Source organism: Zonotrichia leucophrys, chromosome 12 (assembly GCF_028769735.1).
Source record: "Zonotrichia leucophrys gambelii isolate GWCS_2022_RI chromosome 12, RI_Zleu_2.0, whole genome shotgun sequence".
Classification (NCBI taxonomy): Eukaryota; Metazoa; Chordata; class Aves; order Passeriformes; family Passerellidae; genus Zonotrichia; species Zonotrichia leucophrys.
In genome coordinates, this window is record NC_088182.1 from 8815024 (window position 1) to 8829450 (window position 14427).

Here is a 14427-nt window from a genome sequence, read left to right on the forward strand (position 1 = left end):
GGGCCACGTGGGACTCGGCCAATGAGCGCTGGGGGGCGGGGTTGGTGCGGCCAAGATGGAGTCGGTGGCTCTGGTGGCCCCGGTGACCGCGCTGGAGTTCGCGGGGGATGTGCTGCTGGCGGGTGAGCGCCGGGACCGGACCGGGGCGGGCGGCGGGGCTAGCGGCAGCTGCTGACGCGGTGTCCCGCAGGTACAGGCCCGGAGGTGGTGGCGTTTCGGCTGAGCGGCGGCGGGCCGGCGGCGGCGGCGGGCCGGCGGAGCGTGCTGCGTGAGGCCAGCGTGCAGGGGCTGCGGACCGAGCCAGGGCCCGGGCCGATGGCGCGAGTAGCGGTGTTCGGCGGGCGCTGGCTGGCCGTGCTGGCGGTGCGGCGCGGCGGAGCGGGCGCTGGGCCGCTGCTGGCGGCGTGCGGCGGCGGGGCCGCGCGCGAGCTCCGGGCGCGGGTGTGGGAGGCGCGCTGGGCGGCGGGCGGGCGGCTGGCGCTGGCGCTGGGCGGCGGGACCGTGGCGCTCTACGAGTGGTGGGGCGGCGGGCGCTGGCTGCAGCAGGCGAGCTGTGGCGGGGCCGGCGCGCTGCGCTGCGCCGTGCTGGCGGGGATGAGCTGGGGGCGGCTGGCGCTGGCGGCCGGCACGGCGATGGGGAACGTGGTGGTGTGGCGGGCGGCGGCGGCCGCGGCCCCGCACCGTCAGCTGTGCGGGCACCGGGGCGCGGTGCTGGCGCTCTGCTACGCGGCGTCGCGGGGACTGCTCGCCTCCGCCTCCGAAGACCGCAGCGTGCGGCTGTGGGCCGTGGGCGAGTTGGGCGGCGGGGACGGGGCCGGCACCTGCCTGCTGGTGTGCTACGGGCACGGGGCGCGAGTGGCCGCCGTGGTGCTGCGGGGGCCGCTCCCGGTCAGCGCCGGGGAGGACGGCGCCTGCCTGGAGTGGGGCGGCGGCGGCACCGTGCGGCGGGCGCGGCGCGGGCACCGCGGGGCTCTGCGCGCCCTGGCCCTGCGCCCCGCTGGCGGCCGCGTGGCCACGGGCGGCGACGACGGCGGCGTCCGGCTCTGGCAGCCCCGGCGGGAGGCTACAGCGGCGGGCCCTGCGGTTGCAGCGCTGGGGGCCCGGGAGCGGCCGCGGGCCGTGCTGCTGGTGGGGCCGCAGCGGGTGCTGGTGCTGGACGAGGCGGGCGGGCTGGCGGCATTCGAGGTGGCTCAGGGTTGCTGGACGCCGGTGCTGCACCCCGCCGCCAGCGGGCCCCGCGCCGTGCTGGCGGCCGCCCCGCTGCACGGATGGGACGAGACGCTCTGCGCCGTGGCCGGCGGCGACGGGCGCCTCCTCCTTTTCGCCTTGAGCTGCCCCGGGGCCGCCACGGAGCTCACGCTGTTCGAGGGGGCCGTGCACGGGCTGAGCTGGGCTCCCCGTCCCGGGCTGCCCCCCGACACCGCTGCTGCTCTTCTGGCCTCTGGTCCCGACGGGGAGATGCTGTGGCTGGATGTCACCCACCGCCCCGGGCAGGCTCCCTGGGTGCGGCTCATGGGTCGGTACCTGCTGCCCCCCTGCAAGCAGCGCTGGCACACCTGTGCCGCCTTCTTGCCCCAGGAAGGACTCCTGGTCTGTGGGGACCGCCGGGGCTCCCTCCTCCTCTTTCCTTGCAGCAGCTCCTCGGGGTGGGCTGCAGAAAGCACCGGCATTGTCAATGGTGGCACTGACCCCGTTGTTGAGGACTCCAGCAATGAGCTGGAGCCCTCTTGCTTTTTGCACAAAGAGGCTCTTCCTCTTGAGTCCCCACTGACAGTGCTCTTTGGACTCCACGGGAAGACAGGAGTTACCTCGGTGACCATCCACAAGGGCTACATTTACAGCACGGGCCGGGATGGTGTCTACCGCCAGCTCCGCCTGCAGAACCAGCAGCTGGAGGTCCTGCAGAAGCACAGGCCCTGCAAAGGGCTGCAATGGATTGAGGAGCTGCACTTCACCTCGGATGGGAACCTGCTTGTGCTGGGCTTTCACGCTGACAACTTCGTGGTGTGGAGCAGCAGGACCGGCGAGAACATGCACTGCATCCCCTGCGGGGGCGGGCATCGCTCCTGGAGCTACTGCAGCAGCCCCTCGGCCGAGGTGTTCGCCTTTATCAAGTCTGGGGATGTGATGCTGTACCACCGTGAGGCCGAGCCCTGCGAGCAGCAGGTGCTGCTGGAATCCCTGCACGGGCGGGAGATCACCTGCGTGCGGCGCCTGGGGGCTGTGCAGGTGCCCGGCCGTGCCACCGTTAACGTGTTTGTCACCGGCAGTGAGGACACCACGACCTGTGTCCTGGTCCTCAGTGAGAACTCTCGGGCAGCTGTGCCCCTTGCCCGCCTCAGTGACCACATTTCCAGTGTGAGGACGTTGGCATTCGCCATGGGACCTGGAGATGAGGGCCTTGGTGATAAGGGCTTGTCTGCCCTGCTCTTCTCTGCTGGTGGCCGTGCACAGATCGAGTGCTACCGGCTGCTGTGCACTGGGGACACGGCGGCTCAGAGTGCTGTGGCCTGCCAGGTCATGCACGTGGCCTCCCACCGGCTGGACAAGCATTGGGAGAAGAAGAAGAACAGGCACAAGCTTGTCAAGATGGACCCAGAGACGAGGTGATGATCAGGGACTGCCCAAGGCAGGATTAGTAGTGATCACAGTGTGGGAGGGTGTTGAGAACTGCACAGGCCTCCACTGGACTACCTGCTCTGTGCAGCTGCAGGTTCAGCTGAGGCAGACAGGGCCAGCGTGGCTTTGTGTGTGATTCCTGGTGTACAGTGCCCTGTGGGTCTCAAGGGGCTTTTGGTGTTAGGGAAAGGCTCAGGGCTGCTCTCCTGGGCCACAGAGGTGTTGGTGAATGTTGTGTCTTTGCTGCAGGTACATGTCCCTGTCATTTGTGCCTGGGACGAGCACCAAGCAGATGCCAACACCCTGGAAATTCCTGACTGCTGCCTGCAGTGATGGATCAGTCCGGTGAGGAGCCATCATGGGGCCTGGCAGGGAGAATGGAGCTGGTGATGGCAGCAGAGCAGGCTCAAAACAGGAGGCTGCTGCCATGGGATGTGGCCTGCTCTGAGCTGGCCATAAGACAGGGCATGGTGAGAAATGTGGCAGTGGAGCCAGAAGCTCCTACTCTCCCACAGCCAACTGGCCTCTGCTCCATTACAGGATCTTTGGGCTGCTGGAGGCTGCTCGGAAGTTGGTGCTGGTGGCAGAGTCATTTCACCACCAGCGCTGTGTGCTGAAGGTGGAAGCGATCCTGCACACAGGGGCAGGAGGAGAGAGGTGAGCCCTGAATGCTGGGCTGCAATTGATGGGCTCTGGGGAGAAATGTCTGTCCTTGCAGAGTGCTGGCAGCTGAGCAGGCAGAGGGAAGGGAGAAGTTAATCCCTGGGGGCTGCTCTGCCACTTCCACGGATCTCAGTGGGGACCCCCAGGGCTGCAGCCAGAGACTCCCTCTGCACCCCCCATTCTAGGAGGCACCTCCTGTGCAGCGCAGCCACTGATGGCAGCATTGCCTTTTGGGACATCACTGGCCCCATCACGGATGCAGCAGACGCCCTGCACCAAGCAGAGGGAGAGATGCAGCCCTTGGGTGAGTGCTGCTGCCCAGCAGCTCTTGTGCTCCCTCTGACAAGGTGAGCATTGCTCTCGTGACCCAGCCCATGTTCCCAGCCCTGGAGGCCCCGCTGGTCACGGTCATGGCGCACAGCTGCGGCGTCAACAGCCTCCACATCCGAGAGACGCCCGAGGGACGGTACCTGGTGGCCAGCGGCAGCGACGATGGCTCCATCCACGTCTGCCTGCTGGAGGTAGCCCTGGGCAGGGCTGAGGGCACGGCAGGGACCTGCCTGCGGCTCCTGGAGCGGGTGTGCAGGCCCTGTGCCCACGCTGCCCATGTGACGGGGATCCGCGTGCTGCGGCCAGACCTGCTGCTCTCGGCCTCAGTGGACCAGCGCCTGACGCTGTGGAACCGCTGCCCAGGAGAGCTGGTGCCGCTCAGCACCACCTTCTTCCACGTGCCTGACCTAGCTGAGCTCGACTGCTGGGAGGTGGAGGAGGCTGGGGGTGAGCTGCGCTACTACTGCGTGCTCTGTGGGCAGGGCCTGGAGATGCTGTGTGGCACAGCCTGCTCCAAACCTCCTCCACAAGAGGCTCCTCACTAATGGGGCAGGTGTGTGACACACCCAGATCCCTGCCTGCATTCAGAGGGCACCCTGCACTTGGGCTTTGCCCATCGCTGTGGTCCCTGCCTCCAGCCTGCACACTTGTGTGTCTTGTCCTGAGGGGACAGGCATACTTGGCTCCTTCAGGCACATGCCATAGTTGTGGTGCTTGAGGCCAGTGGTCTCTGGGAAGAAGGCAGATGTGATCCCTCCAGACAAGCCTAGGGCTTCCCCATGCAGTAAGGAAGTGGGGCTGTTAGCCCCTGCTGCCCAAGAGCAGCTCTTCTCTGCAAGGTGTGAAGGACCTTGTCAGCTTTCCAGTCTTGGTTTTAGAGAGGAACCTTGGGAGGGCACTGAGGATATGGCCCAGCCCTGGGAGCTTGAGAGCAGCAGGAGGCCAGGAAGGGTCAAGGACTGGTGTGACACACGCTGCGCTTTAGCCTTGCGTGTCCACAGACAAAGCCCTGTGTGACAGTCTTGACCCTGCAGAGCTGAAATCCACAGGGACACCAATCCTCCACAGCAGCACCCTTGTGGCATGGGGTGGGAGTGGCTGGGCTGCCCACAAATACCACCCCCCTCAGGCCAAGTGGGTTTTTCCTGCATAGCAGCAGGATCCAGGACAGTCAGACCAAAGAAAGGAAGGAAAGACAAACAACCCTGAGGTCAGACACATAGAAGGGTTGTCCAGCAACAAGTGTATTGGACCCCAATACTGGGGCCTGGCTCAGAGCCCAACAGGAGCCAGGAGCCTCAGGAGCTCCCTGCCAGCACGGAGCACCTTTCAATAAAGTTTTGAGGGAAGTGAAGTTGGCATTTGTCTGTCTTTGTGGTGACTGGTCCCTGCTGCCACCTCCCCAGTACTCCCAGCCCATCTTTCTGGGGTGCCATGGGAGCCCTTTTCCCTTCTGCTGGTGTGAATGTGGAGGGGCATCCATGTCCCACACTGGGCACAGCTGCAGAGAGCACAGACCAATCCCCAAACACCATGGGAAGGAAATGCCTCCATGGGGCTGACCTGTGCCTTGCCTGCCACTGGAGCAGCCCTTGCCCTGCCAGGACAGTGTGCCCCGTTCTCCTGCCAAGGTGTGGTGTGTAGGTGACTGTCACACCATGGTCCAGCTCTTCAGGGGTGGCTCAGATCTGGCTGAGGGGAGGGAGGTGCAGGGTTGCCAGGGCGCTGTGGAACACATCCCTCACTGCTCCCAGCAGCTGGAGGCGAGCAAACATCTGGTCAAAGAGATGAGGGAACGGCTCCTGCAGGGAGAAAGGCAGCTTGGCCAAACTGCCCCTTGGCACACTGCTGCCTGTGCTCCCCTGGAGGATGGGACAGGGGGCCATCACACTCCTGGCACCATTCCCCACATGGCTGCCCCCAAGGAGCAGTGCAGCCCCTAAAGGATTAAAGGGGCACAAGGCTGAGGCTGGCACACCTAACTCACCCCCAGGATGTGCACCCGGTTGTAGTAGGAGCTGAAATCCATGCTGAGCTGGATCAGAAACTTGCACACCTACAAGGCAGAGACATTCTCATGGCACAGTGAATTCTGGCTGGTCTTGGGCCCTCACCCACCCCAAGCAAAGCAGGAACTGCCCCAGGGGCATGGCCATCTATTCTCTCAGCACTGTCCCTGTGTTGCTCACCAAGGGGCAGCACCTGTTGGCCTGAAGCTTTGCCCTGGGCTGGGCCTGCTGGAGCAGCATCCATGGGTGCTGTGGCACATGGCACTTACTGTCTCTGTGCTGGCAGTGATCCGGATCCCCTTGGAGGGTGGGGGCAGCTGTGCTGCCTGCTGCAGGACTTCAGGGAAGGGCAGGAGATAGTTGAAGAGCAGGAGCCATTCACCCTGTGAAGGGATTACAAATCTAAGTGTCAGATCCTCCGGGGCCATAGCATCAATCACCAGAGCCGAGGGTGCACAGATCCCCCCATTCCTTGTCTCAGCACTCACCTCTTCTCGGAGGCAGGAGAAGTTCAGTTCAGACACTGGTGGCAGAGGTGGGTATGTGCCTGGAAAGTAGGGAGACTGTTGTGCCCAAAGAAGGCCCTGTGGCTCCAGCAGTGGCTGTCAGAGGAGGTGCTGGGGCTGGTGCTCACCCTGCTCCACAGCCCGCTGAAAGGTGCTGAAGAGTGTGGCCAGTCGGGCACAGTTATACATCACAAAGGCACCACTCTTTGTTCCCTTTGTGGAGATGCTGTTGTTCTCCAGGTCCAGGGTGATCTGAGGGCAGGGAGAAGCCACAGTCCAGGCTGCTCAGCACAGATCTACTCTTCCCACAGCCTGCCAGCCAGCCCTGGCGCCATGCAAGCCACTGTCCTACCTGACTCCGGTGAGCAGTGCTCAGCATCTCAAACCTGATGGCAGCCACTGTCAGGGTATCAATCACCTCTGTCCAGGCCTCATCTGTGGAGAATGTAGGTGCCATCATGCACAGCTTGCTCCATTCCCACGTACTGATACCCCCAGCACCCAGGCAGGACACCCCTGGTTGAGGACCACCACGGCACCAGCCCTGGCTCCCATCAGGAGCTGCTCTGTGCCAGTGCCCTGGATGTTCAGATGCCTTCCCAAAGCGAGGGCAACCCCTGGCTCGGTCCTGGAGGGGAGAAGGAGCACCCTGCAGGTGCAGCCCCCCCAGCTGTGGACTCATGGGAGCAATGAAGATGGGATGGAGCAGCATCCCCATGGAGCCCCAGCTCTCACCTTGTGCAAGCTCCCCATACTTGATCACGGAGGCCTCATACATCTGGTGCTTCCGGAGCCTGGGACAAACACAGACAGAGCCACCTGCTGTGGGCTGAGCTGGACCACAGGGAGCCTTAGCAGCAGAGAAAGCAGCAGGTGCCCTGCACAGCAACTTACTGGAAGTACTGGTCTGCCCCAATGGGTGATGAGGGGTTGGTCACCTTCACTGGCCCACAGACAAGGTGTTTCTGAAAGACACAGAGGCTGAGGCTGGGAACTGAGTGAAATCCAGCCCTGTTCTACACCTAGAGCCAAGGATGGATGCTGGGGGCCACACTGAGAAGGGTCAGGTTGCTATTGCTCACCTGCAAAGCTGTGTGGGCTCCCGGATCCAAAATCCTCCAGAGCACATCCAGCTGCTGCTGTTGGAATTCCTCCTCACAGTTCACCACGTGCACGATGCTGCAGCAACTGCTCTGGCCTTTGGCCTGCAGCAGAGCACAACAGGGAGCTCAATCCCATTGCCTGCCAGAAGGAAGGGACACTTGGGAGGCGAGAGGTGGGCAGTGCTGTGGGGTCACTCACTGGGCACTGCAGAACAGCTTCCTGCAGCTCAGCCAAGGACTGCAGTGTCCTCTCTGTCACTGAAAGAAGGAGGGACACACAGTGGGACACGGCGTTCTCCACCCTCCAGCATCGGGTCTGCCCCAGCATCAAACCAGACTGAAGGAGAACAAGAGGGGCGAGCCATCTGTGTCTACCACCCCACCTTATTTTTGTTAAAAACAGCTGCAAGGAAACAGGTCTGTTTGCACCCATTCCACCCCCACTGCCACACCTGAGCTGCTGTACATGTGAGGCTCACCGAGAAGCACATCTAGATTGGGGTCGTAGCCCAGCAAGCCCTGCTGCTCCACGAAGCTCTTCAGGTGCACCTTAGAGATGACACCCTCGGCTGTGCCTGGCCCCTGCTCGCAGGCTGTGGCACAGGGGCACCGGCCCAGCGCTGCCTTCAAGGCCGAGATGGCATCAGCGAGGGCCGAGCCGCCAGGGCCGGAGGGCCAACAGACGCGGAGCTGCCGCAGGACGTCCCAGCTCCTCTCCTCGCTGAGGGCAGGGACCAGGCGCACGTCGACCCTGCGGGAGAGGGCGAGGCAGGCGCTGGGAGCGGCGGGCGCTGCGGCGGGGCCGGGAGCAGCACGGGCCGGAGCACTCACCCCTGGGCGCGCAGCAGCTGGGCCAGGTGGTCGGCCAGCAGGACGGAGCGGAGGTGGCGGGGCCGCAGGGCCGCGGGGCTGCTGCGCAGGGCCGGGCAGTGCAGCACCACGCAGCCCGTGCGCGGCCCCGTGGCGGGGGCGGGCGGGCCGGGCAGAGCCCCCAGCAGGCGCTGGAAGGCCTCGGGCCGGTGCACCTGCACCGCCAGCCCCGCCGGCGTCTGCCGGCAGACCCGCAGCGGCAGCACCGCCGGGCCCCGCAGCGACGGCACCGCCGACACGGCCTCGGGGGGCACCTGCGGGCGGAGGGCGAGGAGTGGTCCGGGCTGCACGGGCACAGGACGGCTCCAGCCCCGGCCCCATCAAACCGCTCCCGAGCCAGCCCTGCCCACGCCGCCGCGGCCTACCTGCCCGCCGGGAAAGGCGGCGCTCAGCGCGGCCCGCGGCGCCAGGAAGTCCCGGTGGCGCAGGTTGCGGGCGCCGCTCTCCTTCACCCAGAGCGCGGCGGGCCGCCCCAGGGCCCCGTTCAGCGCCCGCAGCGTCGCCGCCACCCCCGGGCGGCCCCCGTCCATCTCCTCGCCCATCGCGCGCTTCCGCCACCGCAACGGGAAGTGACGTCACGTATCTCCCAGAAGGCCGCCATGATGCGTGCGGCGCTCCCGGGCGGCCATCTTGGTGACGGGCGCCTTGGCCGGGCAGGGCGGCCATCTTGGGGGGACGGGCGCGGAGCCGCCATGGTGGGTGTGGCGGGCAGCGGGCGCCGCCATGATGGGTGTGTCAGGGCAGGACCACGGGGCTGCAAGCCGGCACCCCGAATAGCCCGAGAGGGTGTCAGTCCTGCTCAGCCTCACCCCAGCGGGGCGATGGTGTCACTCTGAGGTGTGTAGGAGTGGTGTCCTCTCTTCTCCAAAACTGGGGAGCCCAGACCTAAAACCCGCAGGAGCCGAGTGGGAGCAGGAGCCAGAGACTGTGCCAGGGTCAGAGAGGCCTGGGCAGAAAGGGCTGCTTGGGGCAGAGAGTGCAGCACAGCCATGGGCATGGCCCAGCCCAGAGCACAGCCTGGCAGTCCCTGGGCTGCTGGGGACAACAAAGGGGCCCTGGGAGCAGGTCCAGGGCCTGAACTGTGGTGGGAAAGGAGGTTTGGATGGGCTGGAGTGTGTGAGGCAGACCCCAGCTGTGGGCATGGTGTCACTGGCAGGCCCTGGCTGGGCAGTCCAGCCTGTCCAGATGAGCCCCAGGGCTTGGCTGGACTCTGACACCATGGCTGAGGAACATCAGCAGCACCCATGTGCCTGCAGCATGGCTTCTGTGTGGCACAACAATGAGCAGCTGTGTGTGCACGCCCTGCCATGTTCCCTGGGCCTGCCCCAGAAGGCTGCTCTCCTGTCCAGCACATGAGCAGTGTCCTGCTTATCAGCCCCAGGAAGAAGGAAGTGGAAGCGATTAGATCACGCCATCGTGGTCTTGATTACATCTGCAGAGCTGAGCTGCTCCACAGCAATGGTTGAAGCGCAGATCTGACAGAGAGCTCAGTGCTGGCCAGCTCCCTGACAAGTGTGCCAGTGGCTGCTGAACTGGGGACAGGGCAAGGGCCCAGCACAGCCCCAGCCCCATGGCACCAAGCCTGACTGACAGGAGCAGGAAGCACCAAACCCCACCACAGCACAGAGTTAGGGACCTCCCTTTCTGCTGTGCCCTTCCTGCCCTCCCCGGTAGGCAGGTGGGGGGTGCGGGGAAAGGAAGGAGCTCTGCCCGCAGGGCCCAAACCGGTTCCTCCAGGGCTTGTGTGGTGGGGGAAAAGGCGGGGGGGGGAGCAGGGTGAGGGCAGATCCTGCTGCATGGGCTCTTCCAGGAATGCAACAACTGCCTTTGGGGCTCCTCAGGCAGCTCTGGGGCCCCAGGGCTGCAGCCACAGCCAGTGAGAATCTGCAGCCCCAGGGCAGAAGTGAGAACAAGTTCCCCGGCCGTGCCATGGTGGGGTGCTCCCTGCACCACCCACAGCCAAGAGGTGATCTGAGAATCGCTGCTCACACCAGACCAACTGCTGACTGTCCGCAGGGCAGGAGCTGCCCAGGACCCTGCCCGGCCAGGGGGACTGGCTGGACCTTGTGTCACCACTCGAGCTGGGTCCAGGCTGGATCCGTCCACATCCCCAGGGTGTCCCGCAGGCCGCCCACGTGGGCCCCGGCAGCGCACTGGCCTGGGGAGGGCTCTCGGAGGCGCCGAAAGAGCTTTGGAAAGACACGACATCCCCGATGGCTCTCTGGCTGCTGGCTCAGCGGGAGTGATCGTGTCATTCCAAAGCCATCTCTCTCTCAGGGGCTGGATCCTGCCATCCCTGCAGGGACTGGGGTGCTGCGAGGGCCAGGGAGAGCCGGCATGGGCAGGAAGTTTGGCAGTGTCACAGCCTGCACCACATTCACGCTGTGGCCAAGCAGCCGTGCTCCTCACACTCTCCCAGGAAGCCAGCTGCTATTTTTAGCTATTGGGGGCACAAGAAACAGAAGCACCCCCCAGCCCGGTGCAGGGGCTGAGCCACGAGGCTGGGCACGGGCGATCCCCCATCCTGACACCCCCTTCGTCTCCCAGCGTGGCCCAGGCGCTGCCCCAGCCCCGGCAGGGTTGCAGTGGGACACGCGGCTCTTGCCCAGCACGGGCAGGTGGGCAGGGGTGGCGTGGGGGGCGTGCGGCGAGGCGGTGGCGGGAGCGCGGGTAACGAAACCCCAGGGCAGCTGGGCACAGCGAGAACAGCTGCTTTTGGGATTCCGTTGCCCGCGCTGGCGCCGCGGAGGGATGGGCACGGGCACCACGGCCATGCCACCCCGAGCTTGGGGCAGTCGGTGGGCCAGGAGGGGAGAGGGCGACTTACCGGCGGGGAGCGGGGCGGAGGAGGTGAGTGGGAGCCACCGCCGGGCCGTTGTGATCGGGGGTGCCGGCAGAGAACGGGGTTGTGCTGCCGGCTCCCCCCGCGCCGCGGGCCGGGTGCCAAGGGGAGGGCGGCACGGCCGAGCCAAAAGGAAACGGCTCCGAACAAAGCCCCGGTGGGGCTGGAGCAACTGGTGCCAGCCCATCAACCCCCGACGGGGCCCGGAAACACGAGCCGTCCCCGAGGGAGGGCACCTGCCCCGGCACCTGCGCCTAGAGGCGGCACGGCCCGGCCCGGCCCCGCCGCTGCCAGCGCCTCCGGCCCCCGCCCCGGCGAGGGGCATGGGGGGAACTCAAACCGCGTGGGGAACCCCACCGGCCCCGTGCGGAGCTCCCGCGGTGCTGCCCGGGGATCCCGGAGACCCTGCCCTGGCCGAGGCTGCCGGCTGTGGGAATTCCTGATGCCTCCGGCACGGCACGGTGGCGGGAAATGCTCCGCCGCACCGCCAGGGAGCTTCCCAGTGGCCCCCGCAATGTCAGGCCACGGCTGGCCCAGGGGGGTGACACAGGTGGGGGACGCGGGTCCCCTGTCCCAGGGCACCTCTGAGCCCGTAGTGCCACCGGCCGCACCGAGCGCGGCAGGAGGAGGGTGAGAGTGCAGCGGAAGGTGCGGCGGCGCTCCGGGCGTTCAGCCACGACTGGCACCGGCCGCCCGCAGCAGGGCACACGGGGAACCGGGGCGCCGTGCCGAGCCTGGGGCAGCCCAGGGGCACCGGCAGGGCCGGGCCAGGAGCGCAGCCGAGACCCGGGCCCGCTCTCTCCCGCCGAGGGAGCCGCCCGCTCCCCTCTCACCTCCGGCCCCGCAGCGTTCGGCACAGCAGCCCGGGCCGGTCCGCAGCCCCTCCTGGCGGCGGGGTCAGGGCGGCGGGGGCGGGAAGGCTCCAACGGGACACCTCGCACCCCTCTCCCGCCGTGCCGCTCCCGCCCCGCCACCGGCCGCTTTCGGTTTCGCTCCGGCGCCCACCTGGGCTCTGCAGGTCGGGGCGCGCCGGGGCCCGGAGGCAGCGGGTGTGTGAGTGTCGCCGCCCTCCCGTCCCTCAGGACCCCGGGCGGGGGGACCCCGAGGGCTCCCGGCAGCCCCGCTCCAATCCCGCTCCCCCGGTGGCGCTGTCCCGGCCCCGGCCGCAGGGGGGCGGTAGCGGCGGGGGCGGGGCCGCCCGGCGGTTCCGGCGGGGTCGCGGCCATGGCGGCGCTGCGGCGGCTCGTGCCGGCGGTGGGGCGGGCGGCGGGCAGGTACCGGCACCGGCAACCGGCACTGCCTCTGCCCTGCGACCGGGGGAGGTGCCTGTGGGATGCCGCAGGGTGTCCGAGACGTTTCCGTGGGTCCCCCGTGTCCCAGCTGCTCACTCTCCCCGCAGAGCGCCGTACCGAGGTCACCGGCTCACTCCGGCGGACGATGAGATGTACCAGCGGACGCGGGTGATGGTGCTGGAGCCGGAGTCCCCCAACATCATGTTCATCGAGGGCTACAGCACCCGCGGCTTCACCATCAGCGGAGACCTGGTGGTGGGGCCCTGCGCCGTTCTGCCCCGCAGCATCCTCCAGTGGAACGTGAGTGCCGGGCGGCGGGGCCGGGGCTGCCGGGGCCACCGCGCGCCGGGGGCAGCCACCCTCAACGGGCGCCGTGTCCCCGCAGGTTGGCTCCCACCGGGACATCTCGCTCGAGAGTCTGTCGCTGTTCCGGCTGCTGGAGCCCCAGATAGGTACAGAGGGGCGCGGGCTGCCCCCCCTTGGGGCTCCTGTCGGGGTGGCTGCGCGGGAGCCACTGGTGCCCGCAGGAAGGGCAGCTCTGGGCCGAGGCAGTTCCAGTGCTGCCCTGCCCACCCTTGTCTTGCCCTGCTTGCAGAGATCCTGGTGCTGGGCACGGGGGACAGGGTGGAGCGGCTGCACCCTGCCATGATGAAGCAGATGCGAGAGCGCGGGATTGCTGTGGAGGTGCAGGACACGGTAAGGGCGAGCCCAGGCAGCGCCCCATTGAGAGGGAGGGAGGGGGTCATGTGCCATGTGGGGAAGGGCCGAGTCTCCCTTCTCCTTTCTGAGGGCTGGAGCTTCACTCACTCCCTTTTCTATTCACAGGCGAATGCATGTGCAACCTTCAACTTCCTGATGAATGAAGGGCGCGTGGTGGCTGCTGGGCTCATCCCCCCGCGGGGCACCTGAGCCGTGTGGGCACTGCCTGCCGTGCCCAGGGGCTGAGTGGTTCCTCCCCTGCCCGCCTGAAGCCCCCGAGGGTCACTGCTCCATGGTGAACTGTGGAGCTGTTGCCTCAGTGATGGCTCTGCACATAGGAGAGATGTAAAATACATGGGCTTACCTCCTCCCTGCAGTCTCTGGCTTGTTGGCCTCCCTGCCCAGGCTGGGCTGGAGACTGTGGGGCACAGCACAAGGCTTTGCTGGTGGAAGCGCTCCCACAGCCCTGCCAAGGTCGTGCCCCACACCTTGGCAGCAAGAAGCCTCACCCGAGGGCGGGTGGACGCTAGTGGGGTGACCTGTACATCCCCCCAGGCACATCTGGAGCTCCACAAGGAAAATATATGTAAATGAGAAGTACAAGAAATTATGTGGTGGTTAATGCACAATGCATTGAGGCTGTAACAAATTGAGGGGGCATGAGCTCACCTTGGGCACTGGGCAGCATGTGTGCTGGTGGGATGCCATGTGCCAGCAGCTTCCTGAGCACAGCCAGCACAAGCAACTTGTGTGTCCCAGCTGGTGCTGCATCCCCTTTCATTGAATGCTCAAGGTCCAGCAGGGGACTGGGAAAGGGTCCCTGTCCTGAACTGGACGGTTCATAGTTGGGGATGTCACCTCTGGGGAAGAGAGTACATGTACCTTGTGTACATGGAAGCCTCATGCCCTGAACTCTGCAGCTGCAAGGTTTGGGTGGCTTTGCTCAGCAAGTGTCTCACAGGTAACCTGCCAAACCAGGGAAGGTTGCCCTGCTCAGGCCTGCAGAAATGCAGATCAGCTCCTTTATAAACTTGTGCCCCTCAGTGCATTGCCCACCTTCCAGCAAACAACTGCTCTGTTGGAGCCTGGGCAGGTACTCCACGGTGAACAGCCCAAGGGGGTGCAGCCACCGGGCCTGGGGAGGTGTGGCAGCTACAAGAGGTTTAGGGGAAGAAGCAGCTGGACCAGGAATGGGGGCCTGCAGCATCCTGGCTGCTGCCACAGCTGGGTTTGGCAGCTGCCAGCAGGACATAATGGCAATGTAAAGCCATTTGCTTTCTTACCCAGCAGTCCAGCCCTTCTGCTCTCAGGAAGGATTTGTAAAGAAGCCACACTGTGTTACCCACTCAGCTCTGTCTCAGGGCTCTCCCCTCCCTGTCACCCTTCACATGCACACAGTCCTTTCTGGGGTTATCGGCTGCCTCTGACAGTGTGGGAAGCAAGGCACAGAGCCAAGGATGGAGAGCGAGGGAGGTGAAGAAGGAAGAGGGGCTC

General features: G+C 65.9%; 3 protein-coding genes across 5 annotated transcripts; 2 read left to right on the plus strand and 1 right to left on the minus strand.

The window, feature by feature from the left end:
• The first annotated feature begins 7 nt into the window (after positions 1-7).
• On the plus strand, positions 8-4966 carry WDR6 (WD repeat domain 6). The gene is made up of 6 exons (XM_064724425.1): positions 8-122; positions 191-2606; positions 2869-2964; positions 3160-3276; positions 3468-3586; positions 3667-4966. The coding sequence occupies exons 1-6, from the start codon at positions 56-58 to the stop codon at positions 4155-4157; spliced, it is 3306 nt and encodes a 1101-aa protein (XP_064580495.1). The 5' UTR covers positions 8-55; the 3' UTR covers positions 4158-4966.
• On the plus strand, positions 169-13303 carry NDUFAF3 (NADH:ubiquinone oxidoreductase complex assembly factor 3). Of its 3 annotated transcripts, none has more exons than XM_064724047.1 (5): positions 169-190; positions 12342-12534; positions 12620-12686; positions 12830-12930; positions 13060-13303. In XM_064724047.1, exons 2-5 carry the CDS (start codon positions 12385-12387, stop codon positions 13141-13143), a joined length of 402 nt encoding a protein of 133 aa, XP_064580117.1. In that variant the 5' UTR covers positions 169-190; positions 12342-12384; the 3' UTR covers positions 13144-13303. The 3 variants fall into 3 exon arrangements, with proteins under 3 accessions (XP_064580117.1, XP_064580115.1, XP_064580116.1); XM_064724045.1 differs by lacking the exon at positions 169-190 and adding an exon at positions 11426-11572; XM_064724046.1 differs by lacking the exon at positions 169-190 and adding an exon at positions 12147-12216.
• On the minus strand, positions 4833-8825 carry DALRD3 (DALR anticodon binding domain containing 3). Its single transcript, XM_064723906.1, is given in 15 exon segments — positions 4833-5414; positions 5600-5668; positions 5891-6004; positions 6110-6168; positions 6256-6379; positions 6480-6562; positions 6863-6921; positions 7022-7092; positions 7210-7332; positions 7430-7488; positions 7710-7981; positions 8062-8354; positions 8466-8635; positions 8638-8708; positions 8710-8825. Coding segments are annotated over 15 exon segments (1803 nt in total). The 3' UTR covers positions 4833-5294.
• Positions 13304-14427: the final 1124 nt, after the last annotated feature.

Coding starts and splice junctions, on each gene's coding strand:
- WDR6 (XM_064724425.1), top strand. CDS start 56: ATGGAGTCGGTGGCTCTGGTGGCCCCGGTGACCGCGCTGGAGTTCGCG. Junction 3,277..3,467: donor ACAGGGGCAGGAGGAGAGAG/GTGAGCCCTGAA, acceptor CCCCCATTCTAG/GAGGCACCTCCTGTGCAGCG. Junction 3,587..3,666: donor GGGAGAGATGCAGCCCTTGG/GTGAGTGCTGCT, acceptor CCATGTTCCCAG/CCCTGGAGGCCCCGCTGGTC.
- NDUFAF3 (XM_064724045.1), top strand. CDS start 11,457: ATGTCAGGCCACGGCTGGCCCAGGGGGGTGACACAGGTGGGGGACGCG. Junction 12,535..12,619: donor GCAGCATCCTCCAGTGGAAC/GTGAGTGCCGGG, acceptor GTGTCCCCGCAG/GTTGGCTCCCACCGGGACAT. Junction 12,687..12,829: donor GCTGCTGGAGCCCCAGATAG/GTACAGAGGGGC, acceptor CCCTGCTTGCAG/AGATCCTGGTGCTGGGCACG.